Source organism: Hypanus sabinus, chromosome 2, assembly GCF_030144855.1.
Source record: "Hypanus sabinus isolate sHypSab1 chromosome 2, sHypSab1.hap1, whole genome shotgun sequence".
Taxonomy (NCBI): Eukaryota; Metazoa; Chordata; class Chondrichthyes; order Myliobatiformes; family Dasyatidae; genus Hypanus; species Hypanus sabinus.
In genome coordinates this window covers 86,990,737-87,005,683 of record NC_082707.1, presented here as the reverse complement: position 1 = coordinate 87,005,683, position 14,947 = coordinate 86,990,737, and the positions used below count along the sequence as shown (strand labels likewise).

At 39.1% G+C, this 14,947-nt stretch overlaps 1 protein-coding gene across 7 annotated transcripts in view; it reads right to left on the bottom strand.

Moving 5' to 3' along the window:
- Nucleotides 1–695: 695 nt before the first annotated feature.
- The window catches only part of LOC132380767 (serotransferrin-1-like), a 112,494-nt gene continuing 98,242 nt past the window's right edge, over nt 696–14,947 (bottom strand). For 4 of the 7 annotated variants that reach the window (XM_059949770.1, XM_059949756.1, XM_059949782.1 and 1 more), the window contains exons 13-17: nt 14,709–14,862; nt 13,157–13,221; nt 10,691–10,875; nt 5,871–6,060; nt 696–1,351 (exon numbers count right to left, since the gene is read on the bottom strand). In XM_059949770.1, the coding sequence (XP_059805753.1) occupies nt 1,317–1,351; nt 5,871–6,060; nt 10,691–10,875; nt 13,157–13,221; nt 14,709–14,862 (629 nt within the window). In that variant the 3' untranslated portion in view covers nt 696–1,316. The remainder of the gene's footprint in view (nt 1,352–5,870; nt 6,061–10,690; nt 10,876–13,156; nt 13,222–14,708; nt 14,863–14,947) is intronic. The other 3 variants (XM_059949780.1, XM_059949775.1, XM_059949781.1) reach the window with 1 other exon arrangement.

Sequence of the window (14,947 nt, the reverse complement as noted above, 5' to 3'; positions counted from 1 at the left end):
AAAAAATTACCTAACCATGACTTAAATATACTTAATGAGGTAGCCCTTATCGCTTCTCTGAGGAAAGAATTCCACAAATTCACTACTCTGAGAAAAGCAGTTTCTCTGCATCTCTATCCTAAACCTATTCTCCCTTTATCTTGAGGCCATGTCTCCTAGTCCTAGACACACTTACTAGTTTAAAGAGCAGTTAAAGAGATCTAAAATGCATCCGGAGGAAACTGGCTCAGAAAGATATCATACAGAATCTTTTAAAAATCCCCTCCACAGCTAAACATGACGGAATTAGTCTGCCAATACCCACCTTCTCATTTTTTTTTTGTGCAGGTGTCACATATGAATGCACATACAAGTACAGGGCTTTAAAGTCTTCAAAGGAGGATTGAGGCTTATTTTGTATTCTTTAAAAGGTCTGACCTTACTCTGCATCTTCCACCCAACAAACTCCTTCTGCGACTTTTTTTTTTATCATTAATGGCAAGACCATGGCAGGCATGTGCATCCTCCTTAGTTGTCTCGGGTATTTCTGATTTTTTTCCAACCAGCTGCTCCACCTCAATCTATGACTACATTATTCAATGGTGGAAGAATGCAGCCAAAAGATTTTACTACCTTGCTGTTTTGTCATGATGAAGTACTGACTCCCTTGCTTTGCAGGAGAGTGAGGCTGCTCCCCTCCACACTCACATAACCTGTTGTTATAAGGTAATGAATGGTTCCCTCCGACAATAAGATGGACTCCTGACCTCAATCTATTTTATTATGATCATGCAACATTATTGTTTACCTGTACATTCTCTGGTGCTGGCACATACTTTATTCTGCATTGTTAATGCCCTAATGCTTTGTGTAATGATTTGATCTCCATATCAGTATGCAAGACAAGCTTTTCACTGTATCATGGTGCATGTGACAATAATAATTCAATTCCAATATTACTGCTTTAACAATATTCTGTTCATATCACACAGAATAATTCTTCTAGGTCATTTTCCCTATTCACCTTAACAACACTACATATAAAAGATTAACTCTCCATTGTAATGGCCGAACCACTGATCTTACAGATTTTATTTAGAAATATGCTAATAAAATATTGAAGAAGCAAAAGATGATTTTTATTACAGAATCACAGATGAAAAGTAAATCCCCCATTACTTCCACGGGACACTTTGCTTATTCTATCAATAGGTGACTTAAATATATTTATGGTACTGTATGTTGGTCTGCAATATGTTGATGTCATTATTTTCAGACTGATGGAAGGATTTAGCATTACTTGGTGCCCAAATCTTGTCAGGTCAGTCCTGCGTGGTTCAGCACTTTTCAAAGGAACATATATCCAGGAGCGCTGGAATAGAAATGACCAAATAATTAGAATGTAGTATTGAATATACCAAGCAGCAATAAACCAACCATGGCATTATACAGAGGTACAGAGGCACCTTTTTTGTAAGTTCACTAGGAATGGAGAACTGGCAGTAAGCACACTGAGGCTGAGAAAGCCCAGTAAGGCAGGAGGAATGGTGGATGAAAGGTTACACTGAACCAGAGGGACATGCCATCACTTCAGTGATGGCATCCTTCACTCTGGATCAGAATTTTGTGAGGTCATGTCCCATTTTGAGAGAGCTTGAAAACCTAGTGATACTTCATTGCAACACCGAGGGAGTGTTGGCATTGTTTAATTTACTATAAAATGAAATATGTAAACTCTGGAAAATATGAGTTCTCGTGCAATATTTCTCACTTTGTATCTATATACAAAGATATTTATGATTGAATAACACTAAAAAAAATTCTGCTTATTTTCATATTGGCGTTTTGTGATATCTTGCCCTGCATGGATTGGCTAATGTATTCCTACACTAAAACGGTTATTAACTTTAGAAGTATTTAATTAAATTAATTAAGGCCCCCCCCATCTGTTGTCCCCTTCACTGCACTGTACTGTAAGCACCTTAAACCTCTTGGTATAATGCAGCTACATTGTAAATTGGTATTTATGTACTTATGCACATTTTATTCCATATGTACTTTATAGTTTTATTTTTATATAATTCTTTAGAGTTTATAATTGCTGAATTTTGACTTTTGTTTCATGCAATGCCCTCACCAACACACCACAGCAAATTCTAAATACATGTAAATGTATATTGGAATTAAGGTTGATCCTTGTTCCTTTATTCTGAAATACTCTGGGATTATCCATTAAGAGGTACTATAGAGATACGAGTTGTCAGCTGGTCAGGTGAAGAAAGAACAAGTTTAGAGGTCAGCTGCAAGGTTAGATACTGATGAAGAAAAGTGGGGGATAAAAGGGACAAGGAGAAAGGTGGAAGGTGAGAAGAGGAAGGAACACCAGGGTTACAGACCTAGAAACATATTGTAACTGGGGTTTTACAGTTATCTGCATGTGTGTTCGTGGGTCACCCTGATTATAACAGGGATGTGTGATCATCAACTCCCCCAGTTGTATGTAACTGTGGGTTCTCTCCCCAGGTCATTGTGGCTGGTCTGGTTTTGTGCTTGTTGCAATAAAACCGTCAGTTGAGCTAAACAAGCTTCTCTCGCCTGTCAACATGGACCAAATGCTCGCCACAACATGCAAGTAAAAGTGGGGTTAGAGGCTGAGGAAGCAGAACTCCAATGGAGAAAATGTGTGAAGAGTTGCAAGAGGCAGAGGAGAATTAGGAAACTGAATGACCAGGATGAGAGGAAGAGAGTAAATTGTTAAGGTAGGTGGTATATTGGGAAGACAACACCTTGTATTCCATCTGGATAGCCTCCAAACTGATGGCTTGAACATCGATTTGTCAAACTTATGGTAATGGGCCTCCCTGCCCTCTCCTTCACCATTCCTCATTCCCTTTTCCCTCTCCCACCTTATCTCCTTGCTTACCCATCACCTCCCTCTGGTGCTCCTCCCCCACTTTCTTTCTTCCATGGCCTTTTGTGCCCTGTATCTCTTTCATCAGTCAACTTCCCAGCTAAATACTTCAGCCCTTCCGCCCCCCACAAGGTTTCACCTATCACCTTGTGTTTCTCTCTCCCCTCCCCCACTTTTTAAATCTACTCCTCATCTTTTATTTTTCCAGTCCTGCTGAAGGGTCTCGGCCCAAAACATCAACTGTATTTTTTGCCATAGATGCTGCCTAGCCTGCTGAGTTCCTCCAGCATTTTGTGAGTGTTGCTTGGATTCCCAGCATCGGCAGATTCTCTCTTGCTTGTGACACAAAGTTTCAATCATATACACAGATGACAATGGAGTTGGAGGCTGGGGGAAAGTAATAGAGTTCAAGAGTTGGGGGTGGAGGATATTAGTTGTGTTCAAACAGCAGACAGCAATGCCCAGCTGAGCTCCACCAACATTATCAAAATGCATTGGCTCTTCTTATTTTGGGTACAATAATGTATGGAGATGTAAAGGCTTGTACTCAGTTCAAAAGCATTGGAAGTAAAAGATGGTGCCCCAGAATCTTAACATCCAATGCTACCTTTAAGAGACATTCAGACTGGCACTCACAGTGGCATGCAAAAGTCTGGGGACACCTGATCAAAATTTCTGTTACTGTGAATAGCTAAGTGAGTAAAAGATGAACTGTCATAAAAGTCATAAAATTAAAGATGAAACATTCTTTTCAACATTTTAAGCAAGATTAGTGTATTATTTTTGTTTTGTACAATTTTAGAGTAAAAAAAAGAAAGGGAGCACCGTGCAAAAGTTTGGGTATCCCGAGAGATTTGAGCTCTCAGGTAACTTCTACCAAGGTCTCAGACCTTAATTAGCTTGTTAGGGCTATGGCTTGTTCACAGTCATGGTTAGGAAAGGCCAGGTGATGCAAATTTCAAAGCTTTATAAATGCCCTGACTCCTCAAACCTTGTCCCAACAATCAGCAGCCATGGGCTCCTCTAAGCAGCTGCCTAGCACTCTGAAAATTAAAATAAATGATGCCCACAAAGCAGGAGAAGGCTATAAGAAGATAGCAAAGCATTTTCAGCTAGCCATTTCCTCAGTTCGTAATGTGATTAAGAAATGGCAGTTAACAGGAACAGTGGAGGTCAAGTTGAGGTCTGGAAGACCAAGAAAACTTTCTGAGAGAACAGCTCATAGGACTGCTAGAAAGGCAAATCAAAACCCCCATTTGACTGCAAAAGACCTTCAGGAAGATTTAGCCGACCCTGGAGTGGTGGTGCACTGTTCTACTGTGCAGTCATACCTGCACAAATATGACTTTCATGGAACAGTCATCAAAAGAAAACCTTTCCTGCATCCTCACTGCAAAATTCAGCGTCAGAAGTTTGAAAAGGAACATCTAAACAAGCCTGATGCATTTTGGAAACAAGTCCTGTGAACTGATGAAGTTAAAATAGAACTTTTTGGCCACAATGAGCAAAGATATGTTTGGAGAAAAAAAGAGTGCAGAATTTCATAAAAGAACATCTCTCCAACTGTTAAGCGGGGGGGGGGGGTGGATCGGTCATACTCTAGGCTTGTGTTGCAACCAGTGGCACGGGGAACATTTCACTGGTAGAGGGAAGAATGAATTCAATTAAATACCAGCAGATTCTGGAAGCAAACATCACACCATCTGTAAGAAAGCTGAAGATGAAAGAGGGTGGCTTCTACAACAAGATAATGATCCTAAACACACCTCAAAATCCACAATGTACTACCTCAAGAGGCGCAAGCTGTAGATTTTGCCATGGCCCTCACAGTCCCCCGACCTAAACATCATTAAAAATCTCTGGATAGACCTCAAAAGAGCAGTGCTTGCAAGACGGTTCAAGAATCTCACAGAACTAGAAGCCTTTTGCAAGGAAGAATGGGAGAAAATCCCCCAAACAAGAATTGAAAGACTCTTAGCTGGCTACAGAAAGTGGTTTCAAGCTGTGATACTTGCCAAAGGGGATGTTACTAAGTACTGACCATGCAAGGCGCCCAAACTTTTGCTTTGGGCCCTTCCCCTTTTTTGTTATTTTGAAACTGTAAAAAATAGAAATAAAAAAGTAACCTTGCTTAAAATATTAAAGAAATGTGTCATCTTTAACTTTATGTCTTTTGGAAATCAGATCATCTTTTATTGACGAAGGGTCTTGGCCCGAAACGTCGACAGCGCTGCTGCCTGGCCTGCTGTGTTCCACCAGCATTTTGTGTGTGTTGTTCGAATTTCCAGCATCTGCAGATTTTCTCGTGTTTCATCTGTTATTCACTTAGCTATTCACAGTAACAGAAATTTTGACCAGGGGTGCCCAAATTTCTGCTTGCCACTGTAAATGGGCAAGGTATTCAAGGAAATGGCAAATAGAATTAGGGTACAAATACACTCTTTTCGGACTTCCAACATTTTGATGACAAACTCTGCCATCTTCATGTACTGGGCTGGAAGCCAGAGAAAAGTCTATTCATCATACACTGGGAAAGCACCAGATCCTTTTTCAGAATCACAGTAGTTGGACATAAGAGTTCGGTGAGGACAGATTGAGGTGAAAGGGATGTTCCTGCGCTCTACACCTCTGGTGATCTTAATGGTTCTTCTTTGAACTCTAGCTCTGAAGTCATGAGGGCATTATTGGCTCTGTTGTCCTCTGCTGAATTCACACATTAAGCAAAAGTCATAGAGTCACAGAATCAGAGTTATAAAGAACCAAAGCACATCCTTTTGGATGCCACGCTGCTCACTTAAGATGAAATCATTATCCAAGACCCAGCTGTCAACCCAAGCATCACTGCTGGTCTGGCAGAGTGAACATGATCTGCAGGTACTTGATGTAAATCCTGATAACTTCCTGCTTGGAACACGTTCAATACACAAAAGAAGATATTAAAGAACTATTCTGAATGTACTCCTATTTCATCAGTACTTACCAGGATGTTTACAGCGATTGAGTGCTTCCAATGATCTCACATAGTTCATATCCAGGAAAGTGTTATCATTCGTCTTGGTGATCTCAATGAGGCACTGTGTGGAATCCTTAAAAAGTAGGTCCTTCCCCCAAGTCCCGGAGCTGAACATTGCAAATGTGCTTACCTGGGTCCCGTTAATACCGTGTTTCAGCTGCAGTAAGAAGCAAATTTGTTACTGATGTCAACAAGTGATCTATGTGGACTTACTGCTTTTTTGAAGGCAAATATAAACAGACTATGAATATGGTTTGCCAGTACCAAATGTATCTCAAAATCCAGTGCTGGAATCCAGAATTTCCATCAAAATCAAAGCTGCCAGTGAGATCTCATTGAAAAATAGAAAATATGTATGGGAGTTTGACAGTATTATGACAAATAGTGGCATTGTAGGGAATATATCACTATGTTCAAATATTAATTAACAGAAAATGAGGTACAATAAATGCAGCAAAAAATAAAATGCCTGAAGAACTCAATATAATTAAACTCAAAACTTTAATATTTTAAGTGGAAATAATAGAAACAAAGGGACAATTGTAGTTTCAAATCAGGAGAGAGTAGAGGGAAGCTAGCCAGCATACAGAAATAGGAAGGGAAAATGAGACAGAGGCTTGGAAGAGAAAGACAAAAATACTTATTTGGGAGGACAACAGGCAGATGGAATCAGGAAGGGAGGGAATGGGGAGTGTTGAATGGGCACATTCAGTTTGGTAATTGAAAGCAAATGGGTTGGCTCAGGGCTTTGAGCTAGGCACTCGGATATCTAGAATGCAGACAAGAAAGACTACAATAAAAATGATTTAGTTGAGGGACTGAAAATAATGCATACAAGCTTCCTGATGGCACTGGCATAAGTGTGAAATTTTGAGAAGATGTCTGCCAAAGGAAGACCTTATAATCATTGGTAGGAAGTACTGAAAAGTAGACTGTTATTTCAATAATGCAAGAATGTTTCATGTTTGTTCTCTGAGAGATGGTAAAGAGAATGTGGGTTCATATTGCAAAGGGCATGAAGCTGAAAAATAAGTAAACCTTGCTGTATCTGGATACTTTGTGCATCTTTAGTCTCCTTATAGAGGGGAGATGCAGCAGGGGCTGCCAATCTGATTCTTGGATGATGGAGCTGCCGTATGGGGAAGGTCTGAGCAAGTTCGGTCTAAACTTTAGATTTAAAGCAACAAGATAAGATCAAACTGAAATAAATAAGATTCTAAAGGATAAATGATGCAAGGGTATCAGTGTAGTATCTAGAATTAGGGGTATAATAGACTAAGCCTGGCCACATGCTGGGAGAGATTCAGAGAGTTATACAGCACAGGACCAGTCTCACCAGCCCCAATGGCCAATGCCGACGAAGAAGCCTGTCTAAGCTAGTCCCATTTGTCATTATTTGCCCATAACCTTCTAAACCTTTCTAATAAGTACCTATCCAACTGCCTTCTAAAAATTATTATACCTGCCTCAACCACTTCCTCTGACAGCTCATTCCACGAAGATACCTTCATTAGTGTAAAAAGCAATGACCCTCAAATTCCTATTACCTTAAACTAATGCCCTCAGTTGTTGATTCCCAACTCTGCAAAAAAAAAACCGATTGCTTTCACCCTACCTATGCCCTTTGTGATTTTATACAACTACATAAGATCACCTCTCAGACTCTATGTACTAAGGAATAAAATTCTAGACTGTCCAATCTCTCCCTGTATCTAAGACCCTCAAGTCCAAGCAACATCCTTGTAAATCTTTTTTGTACTTTTTCTAGTTTAATAACATCTTTCCATAGCAGGACTGCCAAAATATAACACAATACACCAAGTGCAGTCCCACCACTGTTCTGTACAGCTATATCATGACCTCCCAAATTTTATACTTAATGCTCTGATTTATGAAGGACACCCATGCCAAAAGTCTTCTTCACCAGCTGTAATCTCATTTTCAGTGAACCACATACTTGTACTCCAAGTCCCTCTGTTTTACAACACTCCGCAGGGCCCTCCTGTCCACTGTGGAAATTGTATCGGGATTTGACTTTCCAAAATGAAACACCTTGCACCTATCCAAATTAAATTCCATTTGTTATTCTTCAACCCACTCAGCTGATTAAGATCTCCTTATGTAAATGTTATTGAACATCTTCATTGTTCACTGTATCACTTACATTAGTATCATCTGCAAACTTACTCAAGTCATTGATATAGATGACAAACAACAATAAGACCAATACTGCATCACAAGGTACACGACTAGTCATGGACCTCCAATCCAAGAAACAACCTTCTACCATCACCTTCTGCCTTCTAACATCAAGCCAATAATGTATCCAATTAGACAGCTCTCCTTAGGTTCTATGCTCTCTAACCTGACTGAGAAGCCTACAAAGTGGACTATTATCAAAAGCCTTACTAAGGCCACACAGAAACATGTCTGCTGCCCTGCCTCATTAACTTGCTTGGTCATATCATCAAAAAAAGCTCAGTCAAGTGTATAACCCATGATCTTCCATAAGTAAACCATACTGACTATCCCCAATCAACCCCTTTCCTTCCAGATGTCTGTCCATCTTACTCCTCAGATCCTCTCCAGTAACTTAACTACCACAGATGCTAAACTTGCTGGTCTATAGTTTCAAGGTTTTGATTTGCCACCCTTATTAAATAAAGGTACTAAATTTGCTGCACTCCAGTCTAACAGCACCTCACCTGTGGTGAACAATAATGGAAATATCTCTGCCAGGGCTCCTGCAATTCCTTCTCCAGCCTTCTCTAGTGTTCTTGGATATACATAGTCAGGCCTTGGAGATTTTTCTGCCTTTATACCTTTTAAGACATTCAGCACCTCCTTTGCTGTAATGCTAACTCCATGACCTCCCTGTTTAGTTTTCCTGAACTAAAGGCTTCATGCCTTTCTCCACAGTAAAAACAGAGGGAAAATGCTCATTAAGTATGGCAGACATTACATAAGGGTTGTGATTCAGATTGACATTATCCAATCTGAAGAGCCATGGATGTTGAGCAATAAGTACGTCTAGAGCTAAGGCACTCTGATTGCTGGCCTACAGAAGCATCAAGAGCTTTGGAGATCAGGGAGAAACTGTTAAGCCATGATCTCAGTGAAAGGTGCAACAAGTTTGAGGGGCTGTGGAGCCTGCCTACTATTGTTTTTATGAAAGAGTTGTGTTTCGTTGAAATAGATCAAGTTCTGGATGAAATAAAGGACATTCAATATGGCACAAAATCAGAGTTAAGAAATATTTTAAGGATCAAGAAAGAAAATAGAATAAATTATATAAAAAGAAAAAATTGTTTAAATTGATTAAAAAGGGGAAGGAATTTTAAGAAACTGATACTTAGCTGAAAGGTAAATATGAAAAATGGATGTAAACATAGCATTTTTAAAATTTGACAGGAGAAAAAAAAGAACCAAATATCAAAAAGGAATAAAATCAGAAACTGGTGGAATGAGTTGTCAAGCCAGATGATAGGATCACTTCCATCTAGCCACAAAGCTGGACAGATTAGAATTATTCAAAAGAGGAAATTGGGGAAGTAGAGTAATTTGATAACACTAAGATTTATATCCAAACTATGCACAGAAAAGGTTAGATTTGCAAATTATTAATAATAAATATAAATATGAATTTTGTGCATTCAAGTATATACAATTCTTTAATGAAAGAAACCTAACTGATTCTTAAGAAAGCACTAGATGAAATCTGTTCACCAAAGTTATTGTAAATCCACCAAAGAAATATTATGTTGTGCAGGCTAGAAACGTGAAGTTCCTCCTTCGACCTGATATTTTAATATATGACAGGGTAAAGGGACATCAAACTAGCAGAATTGAAATTTTCTCTGTGCATCCCAATGCAGTGTAAGTGCTATTGTTAATGGGCTTTCATTCAACAATCTCAGAGGACATAGCTTACCAGGCATTATTAAAGGGTTCTCATTCAATATTGTGGGTTTAATGAGTATGCTCTCAACATAATAACTCAAGGAATAGGACACAAGGTTAGCATTTGACATTCCTCTTTTCACAGTGAGTATTTACCTTTGCCTGTGCATGTGAGAAAGACCATTTCTATTCATGTGGACTAAGGTGTATTATCCTCAATTAGATACATATGACCAGAAAACCATTCTGAACATTCATATTACATAGTAAGTAAATGTTAGTTGTTCAATATAAGTTTCAATTATCATGTCTGAGCACTCTCTGAAGAAAAAGGAAAATGTTCATGAATGTGTTTCCATGTTATTTATTAGTTGCCATGCTTAATAACACATTAGCAGAAATGGTGCACTCCAATTTTTAAAGAAGTGTGAGCAATGATCTGACCTGAGTCCAAGACTAGCTACTGTTTTCATAAATAAATGGATTTATAAGGATTAAGAAGATAAGCAAGCATACTATTCTGAAAAGATGGATTTTAAATTCACAGTGCAATATTGCAAAAGTGTACAAAAGAAATTGCAGAAATCACAGTTCCATAGTTTTGTTTAGGTGAACTCTTTTTAACATGTGTTATAGCAGAATACAAGGCCATAGATTTGATAATATCAGCTGAACAATTCAACTGAATTGCATTTTTAGCAAATACTGAGCTGGATTTTCAATGTTCAGATGTTACGTTCTGGAAAGGAATACCAAATCAGAGTTGTATGGATACCTTTTAAGCTGACCCAGAATTCATTGTTAGGAAGAATCCATTTGTAGCTTGGTTCAATTCACCTGTGAAAACCTTTGCATCATGTAGCCAAGTAGGAAATATTTACACTTACCTGTTCTGTTTTCAGAAGTCGGACAACTTCATCCTTTTTCTCTGATCGAGTCACAACAGCGTGTGCTGGGACTTTAGCCAAGTGGCACTTCTTGTACTGATTGATGTTGACCACGGTATTATTTTTGCACAGCAGATAATAATTGGTAGATTGTAGTTTCTGATTCCAAGGTAGTACTCCGTTCCCTAAGTAAGAAAACAATTCCATCAAATATCATAGCTACATTTTCTCATAGAAATAAAACAAAAAGACATTTTTGACTGAAAAGTATGGTGGCACCAAATGCTACTTTAATCAAGCAAACTAACTTCATCGACCATGATGAAATGCTTTGAGAGGTTGGTCATGACTAGACTGAACTCCAGCCTCAGCAAGGACCTGGACCCATTGCAGTTTGCCTGTCACCACAGTAGGTCAACGGCAAACACAATCACAATGGCCCTTCACATGGGTTTAGACCACCTGGACAACACAAACACCTATGTCAGGATGCTGTTCATCGACTATAGCTCTGTATTTAATACCATCATTCCCACAATCCTGATTGTGAAGTTGCAGAACCTGGGCCTCTATACCTCCCTCTGTAACTGGAGCCTCGACTTCCTAACTGGAAGGCCACAATCTGTGCAGATTGGTGATAACACATTCTCCTTGCTGATTATCAACACTGGCGCACCTCAGGGGTATATGCTTAGCCCACTGCTCTACTCTCTGTATACACATGACTGTGTGGCTTGGCATAGCTCAAACACCATCTATAAATTTGATGATGATGCCACCATTGTTGGTAGAATCTCAGGTGGTGACGAGAGGGTGTACAGGTGTGAGATATGCCAACTACTGGAATGGTGCCGCAGCAACAACCTGGCACTCAATGTCAGTAAGACGAAAGAGCTGATTGTGGATTTCAGGAAGGGTAAGATGAAGGAGTACATACCAATCCTCATAGAGGGATCTGAAATGGAGAAAGTGAGCAGCTTCAAGTTCCTGGGCGTCAAGATAAATGAAGATCTAACCTGGTCCCAACATATCGATGTAGTTATAAGGAAGGCAAGACAGTGGCTATACTTCATTAGAAGCTTGAAGAGATTTGGTATGTCAACAAATACACTCAAAAATTTCTATAGATGTACTGTGGAGAGCATTCTGACAGGCTGCATCACTGTCTGGTATTGGGGGGGGGGGGGGACTACTGCACAGAACCAAAAGAAACTGAAGACGCTTGTAAATCTAGTCAGCTCCATCTTGGGCACTAATCAACAAAGGACACTTACAAGGAGCAGTGTCTCAGAAAGGCAGCGTCCATTATTAAGCACCTCCAGCACCCAGGGCATGCCTTTTTCTCACTGCTACAATCAGGTAGGAGGTACAGAAGCCTGAAGGCACACACTCAGCGATTCAGGAACAGCTTCTTCCCCTCTGCCATCCGATTCCTTAATGGATGTTGAACCCTTGGACACTACCTCATTTTTTTAATATACAGTATTTACATTTTTAACACATTTTTAATCTATTCACTATACATATACTGTAATTTACTTATTTATTTATTATTATTTGTTTTTTTCTCTTCTATATTATGTATTGCATTGAACTGCTGCTGCTCAGTTAACAAATTTCATGCCACATGACGGTGATAATAAACCTGATTCTGATTCCGATTCCAGGCAATTGTTCTCAAGCATGGTAAGAACACAAGGAAGTAGCAAGGCACCTTTCTTGTTCATTAACACAATTATGATTGATTAATTATCTATGATTTAACAGCTGTCAAAAACAGTATGGTCCTCAACCATTCAAAAAACTTTCATGACCACCTAGCTAATGCTAAGGATTCTAATTTTGTAGCCATGAGCAGTACAATGTATCCTTCCTGAGTGAGGTACAGTTGTGAATAATGAACCCAGCATATTTTGACAAATAATAATATTCAGCAACACAGTCTAATGCAATTGTGTAGCTTCTGTTCCTCCTCCAAATAGGAATCTTCACAAAATTACAATGGTCATTATGGAATAGGGTTTGAAATTTTAAATCTCCGGTAGAGGTGGGTTATGTGACAGATTCTGGTAGTGCAAAAATGTATTAAAAATGAGAATGAACACATTGCATCAAAATTTGCTGGTGATAGAATAAAGCAGTAACATGAAGACTATATAGAAAACGTGTAAGGGAATTAGTTAATACAGAAAAAAGTGGACAAAGGGTTGCAGTATTTAGGATCTGTGCATCACTGGAAAGGCCAACATTTATTGCCCACTCCTAATTGCCATTGTTGGGTTATTTAAGAATCAGCCATGTTACTGGTCACCGTGACTCTCCTTTAAAACTTCAGTAAGTTAAATTTAAATTTCAGAAGTGTCATGGTGGGATTTAAACTCAGGCCCCTGGATTGCTACTCCAGGATTCTCAGTTACTAATCCTACTATTTTGTTATGTTCATGATGTACATGAAGTCACACGTACCATCAGTATTCTCCGGTACAGTTGTATGTTTCACAAAAGCAACATCACCTGCCTCCACAAGGCACCTGAAAGAGATTTAAACAAATAATTAATATATATGGACATATTGTGAATCTATTGGATAGGATTATTAGGTGGTAAGGGAGTCTGAGTTAAATATGTTGTCTGAAGTAGAAGCTTGTAAGTAAACAAAGTCAAAATTCAAAGTATGCACAGGTGCAATGAAGAATTTACCTGCAGCATCAAAGGCACATAGCATCAGATATCTTCACAAGATAAACAACTTTTGCAAATTGTTAATAGACATTATTCTCAAAAATTTTAGCCAAGAAAGAACACAATTTGAACAAAAACAATGCAAAATGATCAGTCTATCGCTGAACTGTGGTCATTAGGGTCTAGCCTAGCATGAATATTGTTTAAGTGTTCTGATTTGCAAATAAATAATTCCCTCTTTTGATATACCACTAGTTATCTACAAAGAAAAGAACTGTCTTAATATTTTCCACGCCCACTTCTGAAGGCATTGACTGTCAATGGCTATGGACTGACAATCAACACTAGCAGAAGCAGGTAGAAAAAAAGACTGGAGAAGGAAAATACAAAATGATTCCTGTGCCCTTTCCATTTTTATAAGCCAACTTATGTGACTGGTGTAATTGATACCATGATCAATGGTGAACTTTTGGGATGTACTGGTGGGGATCTTGGTGATGTCAATTCCATTAAATGCCAAGTGAAAGTGCTAATACCCTTTCTTGTTCAAGATGGCCATTGCGTGGCAAGTCAATGTAATGAATACTACTCGCCACATATCAATTCATGTCCAAACGTTGTCAAGATCATGCTGCTTGCAGGCATGAATTTCCGCAATTGCTGAAGATTTGCCAATGTAGTTCGGTATCGTGCAATCATCAGCAGACATTCCCACTTTAACCATACAATGGAAGGAAAGTCATTGATGAAGTAGATGAAGAAAAATGGTTGAGCTAGGGCACTGTCATGAGAACCTCTTATACTGAAGTCACAGGATTGAGATAATCAATCTCCAATAACTCTAACTGCATAACTCTAGCCACGGGAGTCTTCTCTCATTGTACCCACTGATTTCAGTTTAACAAGTGTCCTAGATGCCACACTTAGTAAAATGTTGCCATGATGTTCGCCACTCCCACTGCACTTCTGAAAATCTGCAGATGCTGGAAATCTGAGCAACCCACACAAAATGCTAGAGGAACTCAGCAACCCAGGCGGCATCTATGGAAAAGAGAAAATTGACAACGTTTTAGACCATGACCCTTCATCAGGACCTGATGAAAGGTTTTGCCCTGAAACGTCAAGTGTTTACCCTTTTCCATAGATGTTGCCTGGCCTGCTGAGTCCCTCCAGCATTTTGTGTGTGTTGTTCCAAAATTCAGCTCTTTGGTCCCTAATTGAATTAAAACTGTGAGCATGTTTGACAACCACAAAGGAAATTTAAGTAACAGAATAATTGATGATTGTTAATTTTAACACAACTGCATATCAAATAGGTGAAAATTTAGTACTGTACCTGAAGGCTCCACTGTAGCTGAAGTAGCGCTCATTGCTGTTAGAAGCACATTTATTTTGTGTATCTAGTTTATCTTTCGAACCGATACACAGGGCACACAGTCTGGGAATACTCTTATCTGCCCCTGGAGCACAGCTTGCACTGAAATATGAAGCTTTGGTCAGAAAGAAAATGGGTTAATTTTCCCAGTCAATAAAATGATTTTAAAACTATGCATTTGCCTGTCACTGACTATCCTA